The 25,050-nt window shown below is 43.1% G+C and overlaps 1 protein-coding gene and 1 pseudogene across 2 annotated transcripts in view; both read left to right on the top strand.

Annotated features, from left to right (window-relative positions):
- Positions 1-19,880, top strand: part of ZBTB8B (zinc finger and BTB domain containing 8B) — a 30,650-nt gene extending 10,770 nt beyond the window's left edge. For both annotated transcript variants that reach the window (XM_066265092.1, XM_066265093.1), the window contains 2 exons: positions 14,043-14,221; positions 16,813-19,880. In XM_066265092.1, coding sequence (XP_066121189.1) covers positions 14,043-14,221; positions 16,813-17,130 — 497 coding nt within the window. In that variant the 3' untranslated portion in view covers positions 17,131-19,880. The remainder of the gene's footprint in view (positions 1-14,042; positions 14,222-16,812) is intronic.
- Positions 19,881-21,434: 1,554 nt separating this feature from the next.
- On the top strand, positions 21,435-22,444 carry LOC136329150 (large ribosomal subunit protein eL33-like; annotated as a pseudogene).
- The last annotated feature ends 2,606 nt before the right edge of the window (positions 22,445-25,050 follow it).

Genomic DNA, 25,050 nt, shown 5'->3' with positions numbered 1-25,050 from the left:
TTCCCCACAGGAAAAGTCCGCATGGCACTGGAATTGTTGTCACCATTCTATACTTTGCAGCTCATGTCCAAGTCCCAAAGACCGCTGCTTCTAGCTGGTAATGATTCAGGCAGACTGGAAAAAACCATTTGCAGCATGCGTGGATATGGAGCTTCTGTTCTCCTCTGCCTGGAGAGTTGAGACCAGGTTGCTTTTCCCTGGAGCTCTGTGACTGTGGCCTGGTAAAGAGAACCTTGGGATACACTAAGCTGGGTGGCAAAGGTAAATTCATAATACAAGTTGGCATAAGGAGGAAAGAGAGCTCTAAATTAAGAGTAGGTCTCAGCCTGAAATATGAGTGGGGCATTGAGGTAGGAGGGATAAAGGAAACACTATATATTAAGCAAAGCAGCAGAAAATAGGACTATCAACACCCACAACAGAGATCTTTGAGGGAAGAATAAAAAACCTGACTATTCAGGCAAAACATAGTTAAGTGGCCCTTGTGCAAATGAGATCAGTTTACCTGCTTCTTGGAAGAAATACCCTAGGCTTGTCCACAGTGTCGTAGATGGGGCCGACGGCCCTGGGCACCTTCAGTCTTCAGTGGCAAACCCCAGCTTTCTGGGCAAGGTTAGGTCATAGGTGGTTGGAGCAGGGCTGGAAGAGACTGAACCCTCCCTTAGAGGAGCGAGGGGGAAGCCCACCTTCCAGTGTCCCTGTTTCCTCACAGCAGAGGCGTGTAAGCCTGGCAGGCTTTAGCTCAATGACCTTCCTTTCCACTATTGAAGCAGGACCCAGATGGCATCCTATGAGACCCTTTTGGGTGTTGGAGCCTTTAAGGGTGTATCCTAAAAGCTGGTAGTTCCCCTGATCTCTATTGGGCTTTTTCTGCCTCTAGGTATCTTAAAAGCCATTCTCAGAAGATCTTGCTGAGGGGTTTGAGGATCCCCTTCCGCCTATATAAATCTTTTCCATATATCTGGAGCTATTTGGAAAAAAGACAAAACAGTGTTATTAGCTAGATCTAATAAAGAAGGTAGTAGTTTGCAGGCGAAAAAGATTTGGTGTCTCCTGTTCATCAGCATTCAAAAGAAATGTAAATTTTTTTTTTTTTAAGTAAAAAGCATGATATGGTAGACCCGTCGGAGTCATTGGCCTGGTGTGCAGGATTCCCGGGTTCGATTCCCGGCCAGAGCACACAGGAGAAGCGCCCATCTACCTCTCCATTCCTCCCCCTCTCCTTCCGCCCGCAGCCAAGGTTCCACCAGAGCAAATCCACCCTGGACCCTAAGGATGGCCCCATGGCCTCTGCCCCAGTCACCAGAATGGCTCCGGTTGCAACAGAGCAACATCCCAGATGGGCAGAGCATTCCCCCCGGTAGGCATGCCAGGTGGATCCCAGTCAGGCACATGCAGGAGTCTGTCTGACTGCCTCCCCATCCCCATCCTCAGAAATATACAAAAAATAAATAAATAAAAGAAAAATACTAAAAAAAAAAAAAAAAAGGGGGGGGCATACCCTTGTGCTAAAGCACCAGGGAGCATGGAGTGAGCTTGAGTATGTCCTATGAAACATGGAGATCTGTGTTTCTATATAAGTCTTTGAAGAAGGAGGAACTGCTGAAATAGTTTATCAGCATTTGTCCCTAAGACAGCAGTCTTTATAGTGGGAACACCATACGTAAATATTTGCTGTCTGTCTATAGATTAAGGGGGGAATATGGCAAATGCTGAAAGGCCATGATCTTTGTGCCCCTCCCCTCCCCCAACCCCCTCCCTCTCCTCCCCCCACCCTGTAACCCCCACACTGTTGTTTATGTCTCTGAGTCTCATCTTTATGTCCCACCTATGTGTGGAAACATATAGTTCTTAGTTTTTTCTGATTTACTTCTTTCACTCAGTATAATGTTATCAAGGCCCATCCATGTTGTTGTAAAAGATCCGATGTCATCATTTCTTGTGGCTGAGTAGTATTCCATAGTATATATATACCAAAGCTTTTTAATCCACTCGTCCTCTGATGGACACTTGGGCTGTTTCCAAATCTTTGCTATTGTGAACAATGCTGCCATAAACATGGGGGTGCATTTCTTCTTTTCAAACAGTGCTATGGTGTTCTTGGGGTATATTCCTAACAGTGGTATAGCTGGGTCAAAAGGCAGTTCGATTTTTAATTTCTTGAGGAATCTCCATATTGTTTTCCACAGTGGCTGCACCAGTCTGCATTCCCACCAGCAGTGCAGGAGGGTTCCCTTTTCTCCACATCCTCGCCAGCACTTATTCTGTGTTGTTTTATTGATGAGCGCCATTCTGACTGGTGTGAGGTGATATCTCATTGTGGTTTTAATTTGCATTTCTCTAATCATTAGTGATGTTGAACATTTTTTCATATGCCTATTGGCCATCTGTGTGTCCTCTTTGGAGAAGTGTCTATTCATTTCTTTTGCCCATTTTTGGATTGGATTGTTTGTTTTCCTGGTATTAAGTTTTACAAGTTCTTTATAAATTTTGGTTATTAACCCCTTATCAGACGTATTGTCAAATATGTTCTCCCATTGTGTAGTTTGTCTTTTTATTCTGTTCTTATTGTCTTTAGCTGTGCAGAAGCTTTTTAGTTTGATAAAGTCCCATTTGTTTATCCTGTCTTTTATTTCACTTGCCTGTGGAGACAAATCAGCAAATATATTGCTGCGACAGATGTCAGAGAGCTTACTGCCTATGTTTTCTTCTAAGATGCTTATGGTTTCACGGCTTATATTCAAGTCTTTTATCCATTTTGAGTTTATTTTTGTGAGTGGTGTAAGTTGGTGGTCTAGCTTCATTTTTTTGCAGGTAGCTGTCCAGTTTTCCCAACACCATTTGTTGAAGAGGCTGTCTTTACTCCATTGTATTGTCTTACCTCCTTTGTCAAATACCAGTTGTCCATAGAGCTGTGGGTTTATTTCTGAGTTCTCTGTTCTGTTCCATTGATCTATGTGCCTGTTCTTATGCCAGTACCATGCTGTTTTGAGTACAATGGCCTTATAATATAACTTGATATCTGGAAGTGTGATACCTCCCGCTTTTTTCTTCCTTTTCAGGATTGCTGAAGCTATTCGTGTTCTTTTTTGGTTCCATATAAATTTTTGGAATATGTGTTCTATGTCTTTGAAGTAAGTCATTGGTATTTTCATTGGTATTGCATTGAATTTATAAATTGCTTTGGGTAATATAGACATTTTAATGATGTTTATTCTTCCTAACCATGAGCACGGTATATGCCTCCACTTATTCGTATCTTCCCTGATTTCTTTTATCAATGTTTTATAATTTTCCGAGTACAAGTCTTTAATCTCCTTGGTTAGATTTATTCCTAGGTACTTTATTTTTTTGGTTGCAATGGTAAAGGGGATTGATTCCCTGATTTCTCTTTCTGACAGTTCATTATTAGTGTATAAAAATGCCTCTGATTTCTGAGTATTGATTTTATATCCTGCCACCTTGCCAAATTCTTTTATCAGGTCTAGTAGTTTTTTTGTTTGTTTGTTTGTTTTTTAAATACTTTATTGATTTTACAGAGACAGGAGAGAAAGGGGAGCATGGAATGGGAAGTAACAACTCATAGTTGTTTCAGGCTAGTTGTTCATTGCTTGCTTGCGGTATGTGCCTTGACCAGTGAAACCTGGGGTTTCGAACTGGCAACCTTGGCATTCGAGGCTGAAGGTTTATCCACTGCGCCACCACAGGCCAGGCTAGTAGTTTTTTGACTGAGATTTTAGGGTTTTCTATATACAATATCATGTCATCTGCAAATAATGATAGTTTTACTTCTTCTTTTCCAATTTGGATGCCTTTTATTTCTTTTTCTTGTCTGATTGCTGTGGCTAGGACTTCCAGAACTATGTTGAATAAGAGTGGTGAAAGGGGGCACCCCTGCCTTGTTCCTGATCTTAAGGGGATTGCTTTTAATTTTTGCCCATTGAGTATGATGTTGGCTGTGGGTTTGTCATAGATGGCCTTTATCATGTTGAGGTATGTTCCCTGTATTCCCACTTTGCTGAGAGTTTTGATCATGAATGGGTGCTGGACTTTATCAAATTCTTTTTCTTCATCTATTGAAATTATCATGTGGTTTTTCTCCTTTCTTTTGTTTATGTGATGAATCACATTGATTGATTTGCAAATATTGTACCAGCCTTGCCTCCCAAGAATAAATCCTACTTGATCATGGTGTATGATTTTTTCCATATATTGCTGGATCCGGTTTGCTAATATTTTGTTGAGGATTTTTGCACCTAAGTTCATCAGGGATATTGGCCTATAGTTTTCTTTTTTTGTGTTGTCTTTGCCTGGTTTTGGAATCAGAATTATGCTCGCCTCATAAAAGGAGTTTGGAAGTCTTCCTTCCTCTTGAATTTTTTGAAATAGCTTGAGAAGGATAGGAGTTAGTTCTTTGAATATTTGGTAGAATTCACTTGTGAAGCCATCAGGCCCAGGACTTTTCTTTTTTGGGAGTTTTTTGATAGCTGTTTCAATCTCATTTGTTGTAATTGGTCTGTTTAGGTTTTCTGATTCTTCCAGATTGATTTTTGGAAGATTATATGATTCAAGGAAATTGTCCATTTCATCTAGGTTGTCTAGTTTTTTGGCGTACAGTTCTTCATAGTATTTTCTTACAATATTTTGTATTTCTGTTGTGTCAGTTGTTATTTCTCCACTCTCGTTTCTAATTTTATTTATTTGAGTCCTCTCTCTTTTTTTCTTGGTGAGTCTTGTTAAAGGTTCATCGATCTTGTTTACCTTTTCAAAGAACCAGCTCCTGGTTTCATTGATCCTCTGTATTGTTTCTTTAGCCTCTATGTCATTTATTTCTGCTCTGATCTTTATTATTTCCTTCCTTCTACTAGCTCTGGGCTTTACTTGCTGTTCTTTTTCTAGTTCTTTTAGATGCAGGGTTAAGTTGTTTATTTGAGCTTTTTCTAGCTTCTTGAGGTATGCCTGTAATGCTATAAACTTCCCTCTCAGGACTGCTTTTGCTGTGTCCCATACATTTTGAGTTGATGTATGCTCATTATCGTTTGTTTCTAGGAATTTTTTTATTTCTTCTTTGATCTCAATGTTAACCCATTCATTGTTTAATAACGTGCTATTTAGTTTCCAAGTTTTTGAATGTTTTTCAATTTTTCTATTGTGGTTGATTTCTAGTTTAATGCCATTGTGATCAGAGAAAGTGCTCGATATGATTTCAATCTTCTTAAATTTGTTGAGTCCACTTTTGTGCCCTAACATGTGGTCTATTCTAGAGAATGTACCATGAGCGCTTGAAAAGAATGTATATTCTGCTGTTTTAGGGTGAAAGGTTCTGAAGATATCTATTAAATCGAGTTGATCTAATATGTCCTTTAAGTCTGCTGTTTCTTTGTTAATTTTCTTTTTTGAGGATCTGTCTAATGATGTTAATGGGGTATTGAAATCTCCTACTATTATAGTGTTGCTGTTGATCTCGCCCTTTAAGTCTATCAAAGTCTGCTTTATATATTTAGGTGCTCCTATATTAGGTGCGTAGATATTTATAATGGTTATATCTTCCTTTTGTATTGCTCCCTTTATCATTATGTAGTGACCTTCTTTATCTCTAGCTATGGTCTTTGTTTCAAAGTCCATTTTGTCTGATACAAGTATTGCTACCCCAGCTTTTTTTTCATTTCCATTTGCGTGAAATATTTTTTTCCATCCTTTTATCTTCAGTCTGTGTGCATCTTTTGATTTAAGGTGTGTCTCTTGTAGACAGCATATGTATGGGTCCTGTTTTCTTTTTTTTTTTTTTTCATTTTTCTGAAGCTGGAAACAGGGAGAGACAGTCAGACAGACTCCCGCATGCGCCCGACCGGGATCCACCCGGCACGCCCACCAGGGGCGGTGCTCTGCCCCCCAGGGGGCGATGCTCTGCCCATCCTGGGGGTCGCCATATTGCGACCAGAGCCACTCTAGCGCCTGAGGCAGAGGCCACAGAGCCATCCCCAGCACCCGGGCCATCTTTGCTCCAATGGAGCCTCGGCTGCGGGAGGGGAAGAGAGAGACAGAGAGGAAAGTGTGGCGGAGGGGTGGAGAAGCAAATGGGCGCTTCTCCTGTGTGCCCTGGCCGGGAATCGAACCCGGGTCCTCCGCACGCTAGGCCGACGCTCTACCGCTGAGCCAACCGGCCAGGGCTGTATGGGTCCTGTTTTCTTATCCACGCAGCTACCCTATGTCTCTTGATCGGATCATTTAATCCATTAACATTTAAGGTTATTACTGATATGTAATTGTTTGTTGCCATTTTTTTTCTTTAAAACTGTTTTTCTCTTTTGCTATATTCTTTTTTTTCCTTTGATCTGTTTACAAGAGGTCCCTTAGCATTTCTTGCAGCCTTGGTTTGGTTGCAGTGAAATCCTTGAGTTTTTTTTTGTCTGTAAAGCTTTTTATTTGTCCTTCTATTTTAAATGATAGCCTTGCTGGATAAAGTAGTCTTGGTTGTAGGTTCTTGTTCTGCATTACTTTGAATATTTCTTGCCATTCCCTTCTGGCCTCAAGTGTTTCTGTTGAGAAGTCAGAAGTCATCCTTATGGGGGCTCCTTTGTAGGTGATAGTCTTTTTTTCTCTAGCAGCTTTTAATATTTTCTCTTTATCATTTAGCTTTGGTAATTTAATTATGATGTGTCTTGGTGTTGGTTTCTTTGGGTTTCTCCTTAATGGAGTTCTCTGTGCTTCCTGAACATGTGAAATGTTTTCCTGCCTTAATTGGGGGAAGTTTTCTGCTATAATATGTTTGAACAAAGTCTCTATCCCTTGTTCTTTCTCTTCTTCTTCAGGAACCCCTATGATGCGGATATTATTTCTCTTCATGTTGTCACAGAGCTCTCTTAGAGTTTCCTCAGACTTTTTGAGTCTCTTTTCTTTTTTCTGCTCTGCTTCCGTGCCTTTATTTATTGTGTCCTCTAACTCACTGATTCGATTCTCTGCTTCATCCATCCTGCTTTTAATTCCTTCCATTGTATTCTTTATTTCAGATATTGTATTTGTCATTTCTGTCTGATTCTTTTTTATTATTTCAATGTCCTTTTTTATATTTGTTATCTCTTTATTTAGGTTTTCGTAATGGCCATCTATGGTGGTTCTAATATCTTTGAGCATCCTAACAATCGTTATTTTAAACTCTGCATCTGGTAATTTGGTTATATCTGATTCACTTAGGTCCTTTTCTGGGGATTTCTCTTGGTTTATTTGTGTTGTATTTCTCTGCCTCCGCATTTTATCTTCTCGAGAGTGGCTGTGATCACGTGCTCGGGTGCACAAGGGTTGGTGGCCTTGGCCTTTGCGCCGCCCCTGTGTGTGACGTTATGCTCTGTCCTGAGGGCACTGGCAAGCACCTTTGCTCTGCTGCGGGTCTCCACCTGTTTCCGAGCTTTCGCCCTGCCTTTGCAGGATGATCCCACTCAAGAAACAGCTGCTAGCCTTGGCTCTACCGCCAGGCAGGGCTGCGTGCCCAAGCTCAGCTTCGTAGTGGAATTCCGCCTCTTCTGGGCTTTTGGCTCCACCCTCGCGGGAGGAGCAGGCTACCAAGTCAGACCGCAAGCCTGGGTTGCACGGGCGGGGCAGGGCAGGGCTGCACTCCTCTGCCCTTGCTCCGGGGCTGGTTTCTACCCTTTCTGGGTTTCCCGCCCTTCTCCCGGAGGCTGGATTACAGGCTGCCGGCAGCTGAGCTTGGCCGCTTTTGCACGCCCCCTTCTCCCTAGCCGGGCAAGATTGAGCTCACACCTGAGCCCACTGGTGGCCAGCCGGCTTCCGCCCCTGCCAGCAGCACCGCGCTGCTGCCCGCCCTCCGGGGAGCCCTCAGCCGCGTGGGTGGGGGCGTTGCAGCTCGAACCCTAAGACTCACTACTGTAGACCCGAAAGCTCCCTCCTTCTATGCGACTCTGCTCTGAATGCTGCGGGGGAGCTTGTTTGGCTGCTCTCCTGCTTCCCTTTGCTGGTATTGCTGTTTCTGGGGGAAATATTCACTTCAGCTTTGGGGAGTGACTCGTCCCAGGGGTTAGGGTGGCTATCTCCCAAAATGTTTTTCCCTATGTCTCCTAGATTGCACTCTCTTCCTGTTACTGTGGTTCTCTCCCCTCTCCCTCCATCTCCAGGAGCCCCGGGTGAGTGTTTGTGAGAGAGATGTTCTGCGTGGTCCCTTTAAGAAGGATCCTGGGTCTGAGAAATCAGACTCTCTCACAAACAGTATCCTGACTTGTTTCCAGCTAAATACTGTCCTACGCTTCTTCTGGGCTCTGGGGCTGCAGGCTGGGGCTTTGTTCCTGGGGCTCAGGACCCTTCCCCCTCTGCTAAACTCACTTCCCGCCACGCGAGTCTCTCCCTGCTACCGTTCGCTCCGAGAAGCTGGGCAGCCCTCTCCGCGTCTCAGCTTTTCCTACCAGTCTCTGTGTGGCTTCTTCAGCGTTCCTTGGTTGAAGAGTCCTTTTAGTTTAGTCCAAAGTTGGTTTTTCCAGCTGATAGTTCATAAAATTAGTTTGTAATCCACATTGGTTCTGGGAGGTAGATGCTGGTACGTCCGCCTACTCCAGCGCCATCTTGTCTCCCCGTGCAATGATTTTTATCTTTCAACATTCCCCACCACCACCACCACCACCATCACCACCACCTGTAAGCACAGGTACCAAGAAGTAATTCGGCCGTATGCCATCTTCATTCAAGTCTTGTCAATCAGTCTTATCATTAAAGTCAGGTTTCCGGGTGCTGTGGCAAGGCAGCCACCCTGGCCCCTGGCCATGCCTGGTGTCTGCCAGGTGTTGATTTCATTCACACTGCTCCAGGCTAAATTTATTCCAAGTACCAAGGCACAGAGTAGGACTGATTTGTTTTGCAATACATTTATTTGCTCAAATGTTTGAGTATCTTCTTGGTGAAGCTACAAAGGTAAGTCAGACATGGATCCAGGCCTCAAAGAACTCAGAGGAGATAAGAGGTGTATAATTGGCATCATATGGTTGAAAGGTACTAGGACTGGAAGACAGGTAGAGGTGTGAGTTTCACAGTTGTCCAAACGCAGAACTGGCTTCCTACTAGGAGATCCGGGAGGCTTTATGAATGTGGCATCTGAGGGTAAGAAGAAGAGGCATAGGAAAAAATTGACTAGAATAAGATCATGGAAAATCTTGAATGAAAAGAGGTGAGGTTTTCATCTTTAGGCACAGGAGGGATTTTGTGTAGTTCCTGAGCTTGAAAGTGGATAGGATCTGTGCTTTAGGGAGTTTAATTTGGCCTGAGCACAAGATGGTATGCAGTTGGGAGACAAAGGCAGGAAGATGGTCAGGAGGCTGTGATAGTATTATAATTGTGTATCCATATTGCTCATCCCAGCATTCACAGACACTGTCAAAACGGAAGGTCCAGCTGTAACCTCTCCTTCCCCGACCTCCCAGCCCCAGCTCCAGCACCTCCCATCACTTTTTGGACAGTCTGTCTGCATTGGCTACCTCCACTGTTTTCCTTCCCACTCTTTCCCCAGCCCACTGTAGTTTGGCTTCTGCCCCTACACATCACTGAAACCTCTGTCATGAGGTCAGCTATATGCATTTCTAGAGCAGACCTAAATGAGTGATTTTCAGCTGTTCCCTTACTTGACTTTTCTTGATAGTGGACTCTGATCTTTCTCTCCTTGAAATTCCCCCCCCTTTTTTTTTGTATTTTTCTGAAGCTGGAAACGGGGAGAGACAGTCAGACAGACTCCCGCATGCGCCCGACCGGGATCCACCCGGCACGCCCACCATGGGGCGACGCTCTGCCCACCATGGGGCGATGTTCTGCCCCTCTGGGGCATCGCTCTGCCGCGACCAGAGCCACTCTAGCGCCTGGGGCAGAGGCCAAGGAGCCATCCCCAGCGCCCGGGCCATCTTTGCTCCAATGGAGCCTCGCTGCGGGGGTGGGGGGGAGTTGGAGAGGGGGAGGGGTGGAGAGGCAGATGGGCGCCTCTCCTGTGTGCCCTGGCCGGGAATCGAACCCAGGACCTCTGCACGCCAGGCCGACGCTCTACCACTGAGCCAACTGGCCAGGGCCTTCCCCTGGCTTTTAACACTGTGAGTACCCATTGCTGTGACCTCCGCCCATTCCTTTTCAGCTTCATCATGGGTCATTTAATGTCACTGTGCCAGCCTGACCAGGTGGTGGCGCAGTGGATAGAGCATTGGACTGGGATGCCGAGGACCCAGGTTCGAGACCCCGAGGTCGCCAGCTTGAGCACGGGCTCATCTAGTTTGAGCAAAAGCTCACCAGCTTGGACCCAAGGTCACTGGCTCGAGCAAGGGGTTACTCAGTCTGCTGAAGGCCCATGGTCAAGGCACATATGAGAATGTCACTGTGCCCAGCATTCCATCATTGGCTTGCTTCTTCAACATGTTCTCATTTCCATTCATTCATTCAACAGATATTTATTGAGCACTTAACTACATTTCAGGCACTGTTAATCACAGACAACAAAAGACAGTTATTGTCCTCATGAAGCTGACATTCTAGTGTAGGGAGACAGACACTAAACAAGTAAATATATAATATGAAAAAGAACTAAAGCAGGGGGAAGGGTGAGAGAAAGTGAAGGGGATGACATTATATTTAGTGTTGCTAAGGCAGCCCTTTTTAACAAGTCACTTTTGAGCAGAGACCTCAAGGCAGTAAAACAGCAAACTGTCCGGATATCAGGGAGAACATTTTAGGCAGAGGGAAGAGTGAGGCACACAGGCCCAGGTGCAGGACCACATTTGGTGAGTGAATCAAAGGAACAGCTACAATGCTGGTGTGGCTGCAGTAAAGTAAGCAAGGCAGAGAGTTGGGGGGAGGGGTAGACCAGGTAGGGTCTTGGAGGCCTTAGGATATTACTCTGAGAAGGGACATCAGTAGAGGGTCTCAGCCAAGAGTGACTTGAAATGACATATATTAAAAGGATCTCTTTGGGCACTGTGTGCAGTAACCTCTTAAGTGGTCCTCTTGCTTGCACCCTTGCTCTCTACCTACGGACTGCAGGGGTGTGGAGACTCTAGGAGAGAGAGGGTAGAAACAGGAGGGGCACTTAGGAGAAGGCTAGTGCAACTACCCAGATGAGAGATGTGCTCCTTCATTCAGTGTGGCTAATGGCTTGTATGAGCAGTATGAGAAAAAGAGGAGTTAAGGATGACCCTAAGGCTTTTAGCTTGAGTAGTTGATTTAAACATATTATGTTTGTGATGCCTATTGGATATTTAACTGAAGATGTTCAGTAAGCAATTGCATCTATAAGTTTGGAGTTCTGGGGAGAAATCAGAGCTGAGATATAAACTTGGGATTCATTAATGGGTCCATGGAATTAAAAATCTATCTATCTATAAACTTATAGATCTAGAAGGAGAAGACAAGAGATCTAAAGACTGACCCCTGGGAGCTCCAATATTTAGAGGTCAGGAAAATATGGAGAAATCAGTAAAGGAGATTGAGAAGAGGCAGGAGTGAGGTGGGAGGAAAATCAAGAAAGAGTAATGGATGCTAAAAGAAGAAAGTCTTTCAAGAAAAAGGAGAAATCAACTATGTCCTATACTGTGTATGGGCAGATTGAGAGCTGATCATTGAGTTTAGCAGTGGGGAGGTCGTTAGTGAGCTTGACAAAGAGCAGTATCAAAGAAGTGGTGGGGGGAAAAACCAAATGGAGTAGGTCTAAAAGAGAAGTACAGAAACAGATGTGAAGATAGTGAGTATAGATGCTTCTTTCAAAGAGTTTTACTGTGAAGGGAACAAAGAAATGCATTGGTAGCTGAAGGGGGATAGGAGATCAGAGTTTTATTAAGGTGGAGGAGCTGCAAGTATGTTTATTTCCTGATGGGAATCATTGAGGAGGATACTTGATGATAGAAGAGGAAGAGGGAGGGCAAAGGAGATAGAGCAAAGTAGGGATGGGATCTTATGTACCAGTGGAGGGGGATGGTCTGGCTTTGGATTAGAGAAAGGACAATTCGTTCACAATACCAGGGGTGAAAGCAAATCATATGTGTTCATACGGGAGGTTGGTGGGTAGCTGGGAGCATGTAGAGGTTATTTTCTATGTGTTTCTCTTTTTCTTTTCTTTTTTTTCTGAAGTGAAAAGTGGAGAGGCAGAGAGACAGACTCCCACATGCACCCTACCAGGATCCACCTGGCATGCCCACCAGGGGGCGATGCTCTGCCCATCTGGGGCATTGCTCCATTGCAACCAGAGCCATTCTAGCACATGAGGCAGAGGCCATGGAGCCATCCTCAGCACCCAGGCCAACTTTGCTCCAATGGAGCCTTGGCTGTGGAAGGGGAAGAGAGAGATAGAGAGAAAGGAGAGGGGGAAGGGTGGAGAAGCAGATGGGTGCTTCTGTGTGCCCTGGTCGGGAATCAAACCTGGGACTTCTACACACTGGGCTAACACTCTACCACTGAGCAAACCGGCCAGGGTCATGTGTTTCTCCTTTTCAATTAAATAAGAAGGAATGACAGAGGCTGAAAGTTAGGAGGCAGTAGGAAGGGTTACAGATTTGAGCTGAGGGAAGGTGTAAAATAGTCATGGAGAAGAGTGGGAGAATGGAAATTTTTAGGATGCCTGGGAAGAACCAAGAGCTCTTTTAATATTAATAGTTAGATGGTGATGGTTAGATGTATTTAAAACAAAACCAGAATACACAGTTGTGTATGTTTCTTCATTGATGTTAATTTGTCTTGTTTCAGGTATAGGCAGAGAGGTATATTGAACCATAGTCTAGGTTTAACCAATACAGACAGAGGGAGAGAGAGGACCAAGACAGTTGTGTGTGAAGGAGTGAGTTACTTGATGGATTATAGGTACTAAAGCGGGGAAAGAGGAGTGAGGACTAAAGGAGGTGAAGGGCAGTAAATGGCAGTAGAGTCCATGGCTTGGGAGTCCCAGTAGGAAAGGACACCCAGCAGGTGAGCTGGAAAATATGAGATAGTGATTGGGAGATGGGTCATTTGAAATGTAAGTTTGGAGCAATTATTGTTAGTTGCAATTTCTAGGTATGGAGCTGTGATTCTCATCACTGACTGTACATTGGAATGGGAAGAGTGCTTTAAAAATATGGTCCTTGGGATGGGGATTGGACATCAGTATTTTTTTTTTTTTTTTTTAGTTTCCCAGGTAACTGGAATATGTAGGCAGAGTTGAGAGCTCTTGGTCTAGAATTGGGTAGCTGAAGTAGGGTGGAGGGCAAGGTCCTTGGAGGAAAGCAGGTCAAGGAACAGAGAGATCAGGATATTGAGAGAGTAATTTTTGGTATTCACATGAACTGTACCAGGAGTTTTGTTTTAAGGTAATGTGAGCCAATCTCCAAGGAATGAAGAGATGACCTATGGGCTCCCGGATGACTGTAACAAGGAGAGTATCATTTGATGCTATGAACTTCAAAACATCTTAGGGTTTTTGAGGATGGAAGGAGGAACAGTCTGGAGATGACAGTAAAGCACAAGAAAGACCCTATCCGCCTCCAACCCAGCGGTGGCAGGGCTGTGGGTTAAGGAAAGCAGAGTGCTTAAGAGAGAGGCAGGGCTCAGGGAAAGCAACCCTCTGGTCTTCTGAGGACTCTTAAAACTGTGTTTTTCTCTTCTTTCCCTAAGCTCCAGATTTATCTATCGAGTCCTGAAGGGCATGGATAAGAGGGAACAAATCTTGGAATACTGCAATAAGAGCAACTCATGCAACTTAAAAGGAACAATTTGTATACATGTGTCACCTTAATGGTTGCATGAGCAAGGTAAACAAACAAACAAAACAAGAGTTAGAAAAGATTTAAGTGAATTCCTGGATATTTGATGATGTCAGATATATATAGTTAATATGAATTCCAAACAATTTAAGGTCTTCTGTCCATGCCTGGAAGCTATTCTGAGGAGCTACTGTCCAAGCATGACTCCTAGTTTAGAGGTCTGCTCTGTCCTCACAGTCTGGGCTGCTAGAGTTCCCCACACGGGCCCCATCCATTGAAGGGGTGGCCAGTGTTGTTGCTGCTTACATTATAGCTAAATCAATCCATTTGGTTTCCCAGGTGATGTGCTGGTGGTCCCCATCAAGCTCCACAAGTGTCCTTTCTGCCCTTACACTGCCAAACAGAAGGGCATCCTTAAGCGGCACATCCGCTCGCACACAGGGGAGCGGCCCTATCCCTGTGAGACCTGTGGGAAGAGGTTCACGAGACAGGAGCACCTGCGGAGCCACGCCCTGAGCGTGAGTGAGCTGACGGGTGTCTTGTGGTGTGTGCGCGGGAGGTTCCCGGCAGTTGTCTAATGTAAGGGTTGGAAGTGTCTTTCATTTCTCTCTCCACTGGGGTATTTTCAGAGAATTTTAAACATATGTTTCATGTATTTTTTTTTTTTTTTTTTTAGTTTCCCTGTCAGTCTCTCTCTCTCTTTCTCTCTCTCTCTCTCTTTTTTTAATGTGCCTTGACCGCGGGCCTTCAGCAGACCGAGTAACCCCTTGCTTGAGCCAGCGACGTTGGGCTCAAGCTGGTGAGCTTTTGCTCAAACCAGATGAGCCCGCGCTCAAGCTGGTGACCTCAGGGTCTCGAACCTGGGTCTTCTGCATCCCAGTCTGACGCTCTATCCACTGCGCCACCGCCTGGTCAGGCAAACATATGTTTCTATTACTAAATTGAAACTGGGTTGGTGGCACTTAAAGAAAGTAATAGACTAGCTTTCTTAGAGAAGAGTCAAATAGTTTAGATTCTGGTCAGGGATGGTTGTCATAAGACAGAACACTGGGGCTTGGACAGAGGATCTGGGGTCAGTTTCTCTGGCATGATGCCAAAGGTCAGCTGCATTTTCCGTTTCCCACCCAACCCCAACACCCTGGGTGGGGGTGGGGGAGAGGTATACAGGCGTACCTCGTTTTATTACATTTTGCTTTATTGCTCTTTGCAGATACTGTGTTTTTTTACAAATTCAAGGTTTGTAGTAACCCTGCATCCAGTAGGTCTACCAGTGCCATTTTTCCAACAGCATTTTCTCACTTTGTGTTACATTTTAGTGATTATCACAATATTTCAAACTTTTTCATTATTATTATATTTGTCATGATCTGTGATCAATGATCTTTGATCAGATGATGGTTAGCACTTTTTAGCAATAAAGTATTTTTAATTAAGGCATGTGCATTTTTTTTAGACATAATGCTATTGCACACTTAATAGAATACGGTATATATAGTGTGATATTACTGCTCACAAAAATTAGGGGATATTTCAAAGTGAGTGTGAAGTGATAGATATCCCCTAATTTTTGTGATCAGTATACATGCATTGAGAAACCGGAAAATTTGTGTGACTCGCTTTATTGCACTATTCACTTTATTGTGGTGTCTGGAACCGAACCCACAGTATCTCCAGGCTATACCTGTACTGACATTTATAGTGCTCTCTGTGGCAGCTAAGAGGGCCCCATTCCAAGGGAGCCTCCCCCTCACTGGCTGTCCCTTAGGATTCTGTCTCCCATGTGAGTAGATGATTCCTAGCAACGAAAGAACACTCAGGCCATTTAGAAAGATGTTGCATTTAAAATCATATTTGACCAAGGCAACTAGTCTTTGAAAAATCCAACCTAAAAAATGGTTTAGACTTCCAAGGATACTATCAAGAATAAAAAAAACAACCCAGAGAGTGGGAGAAAATATTTGTGAATTGTTTATCTGATAAGGATCTAGTATGCAGATATATAAAGAACTCTTACAAGTCAACAATATAAAGACAAATAACCTAATTAGGCATGGATTTCAATGGACATTTCCCCAAAGAAGATCTACAAGTGACCAACAAGCACATGAAAAGATGCTCAACATCATTAGTCATTAAGAAAGTACAAATCAAAGCCACAGTGAGATGCCACTCACAGCCACTAGGATGACAATCATAAAAAATGGATAATAGAAAAGTGTTGGCAAGGATATGGAGAAATTGGAACTCCTAACATTGGTGGTGGAAACCAGTCTGATAATTCCTCAAAAAGTTAAACATAGCCTGACCAGGTGATGGCGCAGTGGATGGAGCGTTGGACTAGGATGCGGAGGACCCAGGTTTGACGAAACCCTGAGGTCGTCCGCTTGAGCACAGGCTCATCTGGCTTGAGCATGGGCTCACCAGCTTGAGTCCAAGGTCACTGGCTTGAGCAAGGGGTCACTCAGTCTGCTGTAGCCCCCGGTCAAGGCACATATAAGAAAGCAATCAATAAACAACTAAGGTGCCGCAAGGAAGAATTGATGCTTCTCATCTCTCTTTCTTCCTGTCTGTCCCTGTCTGTCCCTCTCTCTGTTTCTCTCTGTCTCCATCACAAAAAATAAATAAAAAGAGAAAGTTAAACATAAAGTTACTATAGGACTCAGCAATTGTACTTCTAGGTATATAACCAAGAGAACTGAAAACATACATTCACACAATATGCCAAAGAGAAGCTGTAAAGTGCTTTCTTTAAGTGAAAAGGTCTGTATATACTGGGAAAAAAACAAAGTATTTATAGGGTTTGGTTCTATCTGTGGTTTCAGACATCTGCATATTCCCCTGCAGATATAGCTGTGGGACCCAACCTGGCCTGAAGCATCAGAGACTTCCTTGAAAGGCATTAGTAAGTGGGAGGGGTTGGCAATGGGGAGGAGGGACACGCACAGATGTCAATGGCTCTGGGGTGGAAAGGACATTGGTGAGGCTGAGACTTGTGAATGGAACAAGGAGAATGGTCAGAAATGAGGCTGGAGGGTCAACCAGGGCCCACATCATGAGGAGCCTTAGAGGCCATAGCTCAACCCCATGTCTGTGTCTACTTTGATTTTAGGTCCACAGATCCAACCGTCCAATCATCTGCAAGGGCTGCAGAAGAACCTTCACAAGTCACCTGTCACAGGGGCTGAGGCGCTTTGGGCTGTGTGACAGCTGCACGTGCGTCACGGACACACACGATGATGAGGACGATTTGATGCCCATCAACCTTAGCCTGGTGGAGGCCTCATCTGAGAGCCAGGAGAAGAGTGACACAGACAATGACTGGCCAATCTATGTGGAGTCTGGTGAGGAAAACGACCCTGCCGGAGATGATTCTGACAACACACCACAAATTCCGCCCAACCTAACAGATCGAGAGACACTCATGTAGTTGTAAATTGGTGGGGAAGTGGTTTTAGAATTTGTTATTGCTCATTCTGGGGTTGAAAGCCACCATTGTCCAACTTTGTGGAACCCTGAGAGAAACATTTTTTCACTGTTAAATGCATTTTTGTTAGACTACATAGTAGGGGTTGGATTTTGTGACTCAAAGGACTAATGACATTTTCGTGTGGTGCACTGGTTTCTGAGGGCTTTGCTGACGGTTCCTTCATTCTGAGTGAATCAAGGCTGGCCCTCAGCTTCCTGTTTTTCCTGTTGTGCATCCAAACTCTGGTTAGGAGAAAGGTAAGAAACACCAGGCTTATTTCCATATTGTCCTAGTCTTCTGCATTCCTTTGTCATCATGCTCTTTTCTTGGAAAAGGTGGGCAAGAGTATATTAAGTTTTGAGATCCATCTTACAAGCCTCTCCTAGTGAATTCTACATTCTAATTTTCTGAAGTATATTTATATTTAAGAGAAAGCTTTACTGCTATAAGACAGGCCAGGCAGTCCTATACATTATTGTAAAAGGTACTTTCTGAATCTAAGACTGCAATTGTAAAAGGCGAAAGATTTATGCGATCTGAAGAGAAACGAGAGGTAAGACTGCAATTGTAAAAGCCAGGGGTATTTATGTGCAGATAAGCATGGAAACAAGCTAAAAGCTTCCTCATGGCACTTTGACTTGCCCAGTTGAATTAAATTTTAAGTTAGTGCTGGGAAGGGACCCTGGGAGCCTAGGTCCAGATGGTTTGCCTGCTTGGTTTGGTATTTGATGATTCTATACACACAAATAACCTGTTTTGTGATCATAAAACAAGTCATTTGGGCAAAACTAAAAATTTTCCCCTGCTTTTTCAAGCCATTTACAAAGACCACTGCTGTGTAGCCTGGAAAAGTAGCTACTGCTGACGTTCTTTTACTTAGTTTATGAATAGAACTTTAATTGGAGGGAAACTGTAAGCCTATAGAAACAAGTTATATTTGCAAATTGCTTACCTTTTAAACTTTATTTTTTTTTATTATATTTATTGATTTTTAGAGAGAGAGGAGTGAGTGAGAGAGAGGAGAGACAGAGAGAAGGGGGGGAGGAGCAGGAAGCATCAACTCCCATATGTGCCTTGACCAGGCAAGCCCAAGGTTTCGAACCGGCCACCTCAGCGTTCCAGGTCAACGCTTTATCCCACTGCGCCACCACAGGTCAGGCAAATTGCTTACCTTTTAAAAGATCCTCTGGAAGGAAAGAAGTTTAGTAGACAGTTTGTTTTATAATTTTTCCATTGAAGAAAAAGAGGAAGGGGGGGAACAGAGGGAGAGGGAGAGAAGCATCAACTTGTTCCACTTAGTTATTCCACTTAGTTGTGTATTTATTTCTCCTACATGCCCTGACCAGGGGTGGAACCTTCTACCTCGATGTGCTGGGACGATGCTTTAGCAAATGGGCTACCCAGGCAGGGCTGAAGAACAGGTTTTGAAAACCACTCTGCTTTTTACACACTTAGCTGCCATACAGTTATTCTAATAAAATGCTGTACTTCCATAAAGGGCTAAAGAGCAGGAAATATTAGGGATTAAAAATATTTAAGGCACTTTCATAATTTTGTCTTGTGTTAAGGTAATCAAAGTGGATTTTAAAAGAAATCCCTAATGAAATGAAATGTGCAAAGAAAACACAGTTTCTTTTGAACTTTGAAAAAAAAAAAAGAGAGAAATACCCTTTTCTTCCTTTAATTTTAGTATAGTTATGTTTCACAAGATGATAAAATCACTTTTTTTTTTTGGCCTCTTGAACAGAAAAGATCATCAGAACATCATAAATTGACTTGTAAATGTTAGTCATTGAAGAGTTCAAAGGTGTTTAAACTTAACTCAATAAGAACTCAACTGCTACTCAAAGTATGGCCCACACACTGGTGCTAGTCTAGGAGTTGTTTGATACCAGTCCACACAGTAGGACCACATATTGGTCTGCAGTAGAATGGAAATTTAAAAACTGTTCTTTTACCACAGATAGTTTAAAACTTACTGTTCTAGATTAATACTGAAACTTATTAAGAACCAGAAACACTTTTCTTAAGCTGAAATGAAATATTAGCTGTTGTCTTAGGCAGGATCTTAGCAAAAGGCAAACCTAAATGGATGTGTAGAAGCTATACTTTGCAAGGAGTTAGGTTTGATACTTTTGTTTTCTCTGTTTAAAGTATTTTTTATTTTTTTGTGTGTGTCTTTTTCTCTTTTTTTGAGAGAGAGAGAGAGAGAGAGAGAGAGGAAGGGAGAGAGAGTGTGTGAAGCATCAACTCATAGTTGCTTTCACTTTAGTTGTGCATTGATTGCTTCTCATATGTGCCTTGACCTGAGCTGAGCCAGTATCCCCTGGTTCAAGCCAGTGATCTTTGGGCTCAAGATAGTGAGCTTTAGGATTATGTGGATGAGTCTCCCTCTCAAGCCAGTGACCCCATGCTGATGAGCCTGTGCTCAGAGCCAGCGACCTTGGGGCTTCAAACCAGCGACCCCTGGCATTCTGGGTCAACGTTTTATCCACTGCGCCCCCACTGGTCAGGCAAAAGTATTTTTGATGTTTTAATAAGACTTTTCTACCTCACATTTTAACTTCTTTGCTTCCTTTCTCTGGTAGAGCATGGAGCCTCTTTAGTGACCCCACAATCTATTCATATTACTGGGTGCAAAGTAAAAAGTTTTACATTAGAGATTTCATTGTAAGACAGCAATTCTCAACTGGGGTTGATTTTGCCTCCCAGGGGAGATTTGGCAATGTGTGGAGACATTCTTTTATTTTATTTTATTTTTTATTTTACTTATTAATTACTTATTAATTTTAGAGAGAGAAAGGAAGTTTGAACGGGGGGAGAGGGAGAGAGAGAAAGAGAAAGAGAGAGATCAGTTTGTTATTCCACACATTTATGCATTCACTGCTTGATTCTTATATGTGCCCTGACCGGGATTGAACCCGCGACCTTGGGGTACCGGTATGATGCTCTAAACAGCTGAGCTACCCGGCCAGAGCTGGTGACATTCATAATTGTGACAACTGGGGCAGGGTGCTGCTAGCATCTAGTAGGTAGAGGAAAGGATGCTGCTACACATCCTACAGTTCTTGGATGGCCTCCTACAACAAAGAATTATCTATTTCAAAATGTTAAGAGTTCAAGGTTGACAAGCCCTGCTAAAAAGCAGGATTTTAAAAAATGACTTTGAATGAGTGAGCTAGTTTTATGGTATATTTTAGGTTACCTTTTACCTTCTTATTATTTAATAGACACTTATGCTCCCAAAAGGTTTGGAAAATAGTGGATTAGTAAAATGAAGAGTGGAGGCCAAATTATTCACAACTTGCCCAAAATCTGTTTAGATTTGTGATGCTCAAACTTAGAAATTCTGACTTTGATTCATACTTCCAGAACCACTCTAGGCTTTGATCATTTTATTATATATAGTGAGAGAAAGAGAGAGAGAAACAGAGATGGGAAGGGAGAGAGATGAGAAGCATCAACTTGTAGTTGCAGCACCTTAGTTGTTCATTGATTGCTTCTCATACATGCCTTGACCGGGGGCTCCAGTTGAGCCAGTGACCCCCTTGCTTAAGCCAGTGACCTTGTGTTCAAGCCAGTGATCATGGGATCATGTCGATGATCCCACACTCAAGTCGGCAACCTTGGGGTTTCAAATCTGGGACCTCAGGATAGAGTAGACTCTATCCACTGTGCCACCACTGGTCAGTTTATTTTATTATATTTTAAAGTAGCAGAATCATTGGAGGGAAAACAGAGGATGAAACTTATTTAAATGATTTTTTCCCCATAATGTTTCAGATCGTTGCATTAATGGTTGGCTCTGTAGAGTTTCTGTGTTGGCATTCATAATAACTAGATCACTGACCTCTATCACTTTTACAGGAGATCTTTGGACTATCAGATCATCAACTGTTCTGTTTTGAATTATGTTCACATTTGGTGGTCAGTATTTATAATCTTCACAGTGTCTTTGAAGTTTAATTTGTGGAGTTGGTGATATTTTTTTTTTTTTTTAAACATAAGTCTGGGTTTTTTTTTTTAATTTTATTTATTCATTTTAGAGAGGAGAGAGAAAGGGAGAGAGAGAGGAGAGAGAGACAGAGAGAGAAGGTGAGGAGGAGCTGGAAACATCAACTCCCATATGTGCCTTGACTAGGCAAGCCCAGGGTTTTGAACTGGCGACCTCAGCATTTCCAGGTCGACGCTTTATCCACTGCGCCACCACAGGTCAGGCGGTGATATTTTTATAATAAGTAAATTCACAGTTGGGGTCCTTTTCCTGCCATCTGGGAACCTGTGGAGGCCTACTGGGAACAGAACTTCTATAACAACAAATATGTCTAGAAGGCTGTCGTTCAAGGCCATTTTTGCTGGCTTTAAGTGGGGTCTCCAGGACCAGAGGGAGCATACAGCTCTTAAAATTGAAGGTGTTGCCTGACTTGTGGTGGTGCAGTGGATAAAGTGTCGACCTGGAATGCAGAGGTCACTGGTTCGAAACCCTGGGCTTGCCTGGTCAAGGCACATTTGGGAATTGATGTTTCCTGCTTCCCCCACTTCTCTCTCTCTCTCCTCTCTAAAATGAATAAATAAAAAAAATTTTTTTTAAATTTAAGGTGTTTATGATCAAGATGAAACTGGGCCCTGGCCGGTTGGCTCAGTGGTAGAGCATTGGCCTGGCGTGTGGAAGTCCCGGGTTCGATTCCCAGCCAGGGCACACAGGAGAGGCGCCCATCTGCTTCTCCACTCCTCCCCCTCTCCTTCCTCTCTGTCTCTTTCTTCCCCTCCTGCAGCCGAAGCTCCATTGGAGCAAAGTTGGCCCAGGCGCTGAGGATGGCTCTGTGGCCTCTGCCCTAGGCACTAGAGTGGCTCTGGTCACGACAGAGCCAGGGCAGAGCATCGCCCCCTGGTGGGCGTGCCGGGTGCATCCCGGTCGAGCACATGCGGGAGTCTGCCTGACTGCCTCCCCATTTCCAGCTTCAGAAAAATACAAAAAAAAAAAAAAGATGAAACTGAATTTTATCTAGGTGAGAGATGTTCTTATGTGTACAAAGCAAAGAGCAACACAGTGACTCCCGGTAGCAAACCGAACATAACCAGAGTCATCTGGGGAAAGGTAAATTGTATTCCTGGAAACAGCGGATTGTTCATGCTAAATTCCTAAGCAACCTTCCTGCTAACGCCATTGGACACAGAATCCCTGTAATGCTGTACCCCTCAAGGATTTAAACTTATTGAACAGTAAATAAATAAAGTGGAAAAAAGAATTCAGTTGGGTTCAACACAGACCATCAGTGATTTAGGTTATATTCTAACATCTTTCTGGCATAGTCTGTCTCCATTCACAAAGGGATACTTTTATCTTATATTAGATATTTTGCATGAGTAGGAATTCTTACTTGTAGTGAAATTAAAAAGTGGACTCCTTGGGAAGTTGTTTTTCTTTAGGGAAGGTAACAGGCTTTCATAGCAAGGGTTGGGGAGGAATGTAAATAAGGCCTGTAATTATAATAAATTAAGAAATGGCATAGAGCATAATGACTTCTGGTCATTTGGCAGAAAGATGCCATTCTCATGTAAATATTTTGATGGCCATTAGACTTCGAATATTCTGTAAGAAAATGACTGACCTAGTAGTCTGCAGAATGTTGTGGAATTGAGTATTCTGGTGGTTCAGAATACTGTGATGGTTTTTTGTTACTGTTAAATGATGTTGCAACAAACCCCATAGAAAGACAACAGATCGGGCTGCATGTACTGATTGTGAGGGCAGTAGAGAAGTGTGGAGGACCTTGGTCAGCTGACTTCAGACTGTTTCATTTGGACTTCTAGGTGCTTATTGTATGTTCCTTGTGAGATCTAGTGTAATAGCATAGGGAGAGACAAAGTATTGGGTGGGTGAGTAATTCTTATTACACTGTTGTTTTTTGTGTGTGTGACAGAGACAGAGAGAGAGACAGACAGATAGGAAGGGAGAGAGATGAGAAGCATCAAGTCTTCATTGTGGCATCTTGGTTGCTCATTGATTACTTTCTCATATGTGCCTTGACCAGGGGGCTACAGCAGAGCAAGTGAGCCCTTGCTCAAGCCAGTGACTTTGGGCTTCAAGTCAGCGACCTTGGGGCTCAAGCCGATGACTGTGGGGTCACATCTATGATCCCACGCTCAAGCCAGCAACCCTGCACTCATGGTGAGCCTGTGCTCAAGCCAACAACCTCGGGGTTTTAAACCTGGGTCCTCTGCATCCCAGTCTGATGCTCTATCCACTGCACCACCGCCTGGTCAGGCTTACATTCTGTTTTGAGCATTACCACTGTACTTCCTGTTGTTCTTGGCCTCCTTGCTTTCTGCTTTCACGTGATCATCACATTGATCACATTATCTTCTAACCTCCAAAAGGGAGCACTTTATTCAGTTATTTCTGATAGGCAATTTTTAAATTGATTTTTATTTAGTATTCCACAGTATCCCTTATTACTATGTTCCTCAAACCTGTTATTATAATGCTGAAAATTCTTTTTTTTAATTATGTTTCTATAGAGATAAATAAAAAAATTTTTTGTTTGGCAGGAATAGTTTGATTGGTTTCTAACATGTCCTAGTTTTAAAAGGTGACACTAACTCACACCCTTGTAATCAGATGATATAGAATCTTCCTAACTTAAGAAGTACATCTAACAGATGTTCCGATCCTCCAGGTAGTTAATTTTACTACTGCCAGTTCTTCATTGATTGCTGTGATTTTCAGGAGCGATTTTTATATCCACAATTGGGGTTTTGGATAAGGAGATGACTCATATCAGGCAAGTATGGGAGCTATCCTGGTCTCAAAGCCTCTTATTCCACAGGAGCAAGTATCTTTTTATTTCTTTTTTTTTTTAATTAAAAAAGAGTATTGATTTTAGAGAGTAAGAGAGTGAAACATTGATTTGTTGTTCCACTTATTTACACATTCACTAGCTGACTCTTGTATGTTCCCTGGCCCAGGATCGAACCCACAACCTTGGCATATTCAGACAACACTCTTACCAACTGAGCAACCCAGCCAGGGTGCAGTATCTTTTATAACAACTCCATAGACAGCTACTAGGGTCTTGGAACATGTCTGTTCCAAGAGTCACTATACTTAGGGAAGCCCAGAGCTGTGGCTTCCTATCACATATTTATAGTTCTCCCAGTCTGGATGCAATTTACCAATTAGGAGTCATTTCTACCATAGTTGATGTTGCCTAGCAACATAGTTGACAGATTGCTCTTTAAGAGGTTGTCAGGGGAACAAAGGTAGAAAGTTAACCAGGAAAAAAAAAAAGTTAACCAGAGGTCAAATTTTCACACTGAAGTGGAAAATGTTCTGTTAATCCTTACCAACCGGTATGCTAATCAATTGCATAATAGATACTCCACCTAGGTCCTATAAAATGTAGCCAGGGGGATTTCCTATAAAAATATAGCCAGCACCAACACCAACTAACTTTTCCTCTATTGAAGAGTGTTCATTCTTTGTACTTAGCTACTTGTAATTAATAGAATGTTTGTAAATTTTGCTGAGATATGTGTAAGAGATAAATATAGTCAAAATGGTCCTGTCAAAATATCATGTATCCTTTGGTGCTACTTCTGGTAGGCGAATATAGTATGACATACTATAGGGACATTGAATGGAAATTTCTGGGGATGCCATCAGTCACACTTTGAGGGGGACCTCAAACCACCAAATACCTCGTAACCACCAATCACTAGGCTCTTTGGTAATGGTGGCTCTTATTATGTCATATGGTGCTACTCTTGCCTACTTCTCTTGCTCCTTGGCAGATCAGTAAGTGAAGATAGTGGGTTATCATTCAAGTTTTCCAACAATTTTTTATGTAGTCCTTATTATGTGTCAGGCATCATGGGGAC

The sequence above is a fragment of the Saccopteryx bilineata genome, chromosome 3, assembly GCF_036850765.1.
Source record: "Saccopteryx bilineata isolate mSacBil1 chromosome 3, mSacBil1_pri_phased_curated, whole genome shotgun sequence".
NCBI classification, from domain to species: domain Eukaryota; kingdom Metazoa; phylum Chordata; class Mammalia; order Chiroptera; family Emballonuridae; genus Saccopteryx; species Saccopteryx bilineata.
This window is presented reverse-complemented; position numbering and strand designations above follow the sequence as displayed.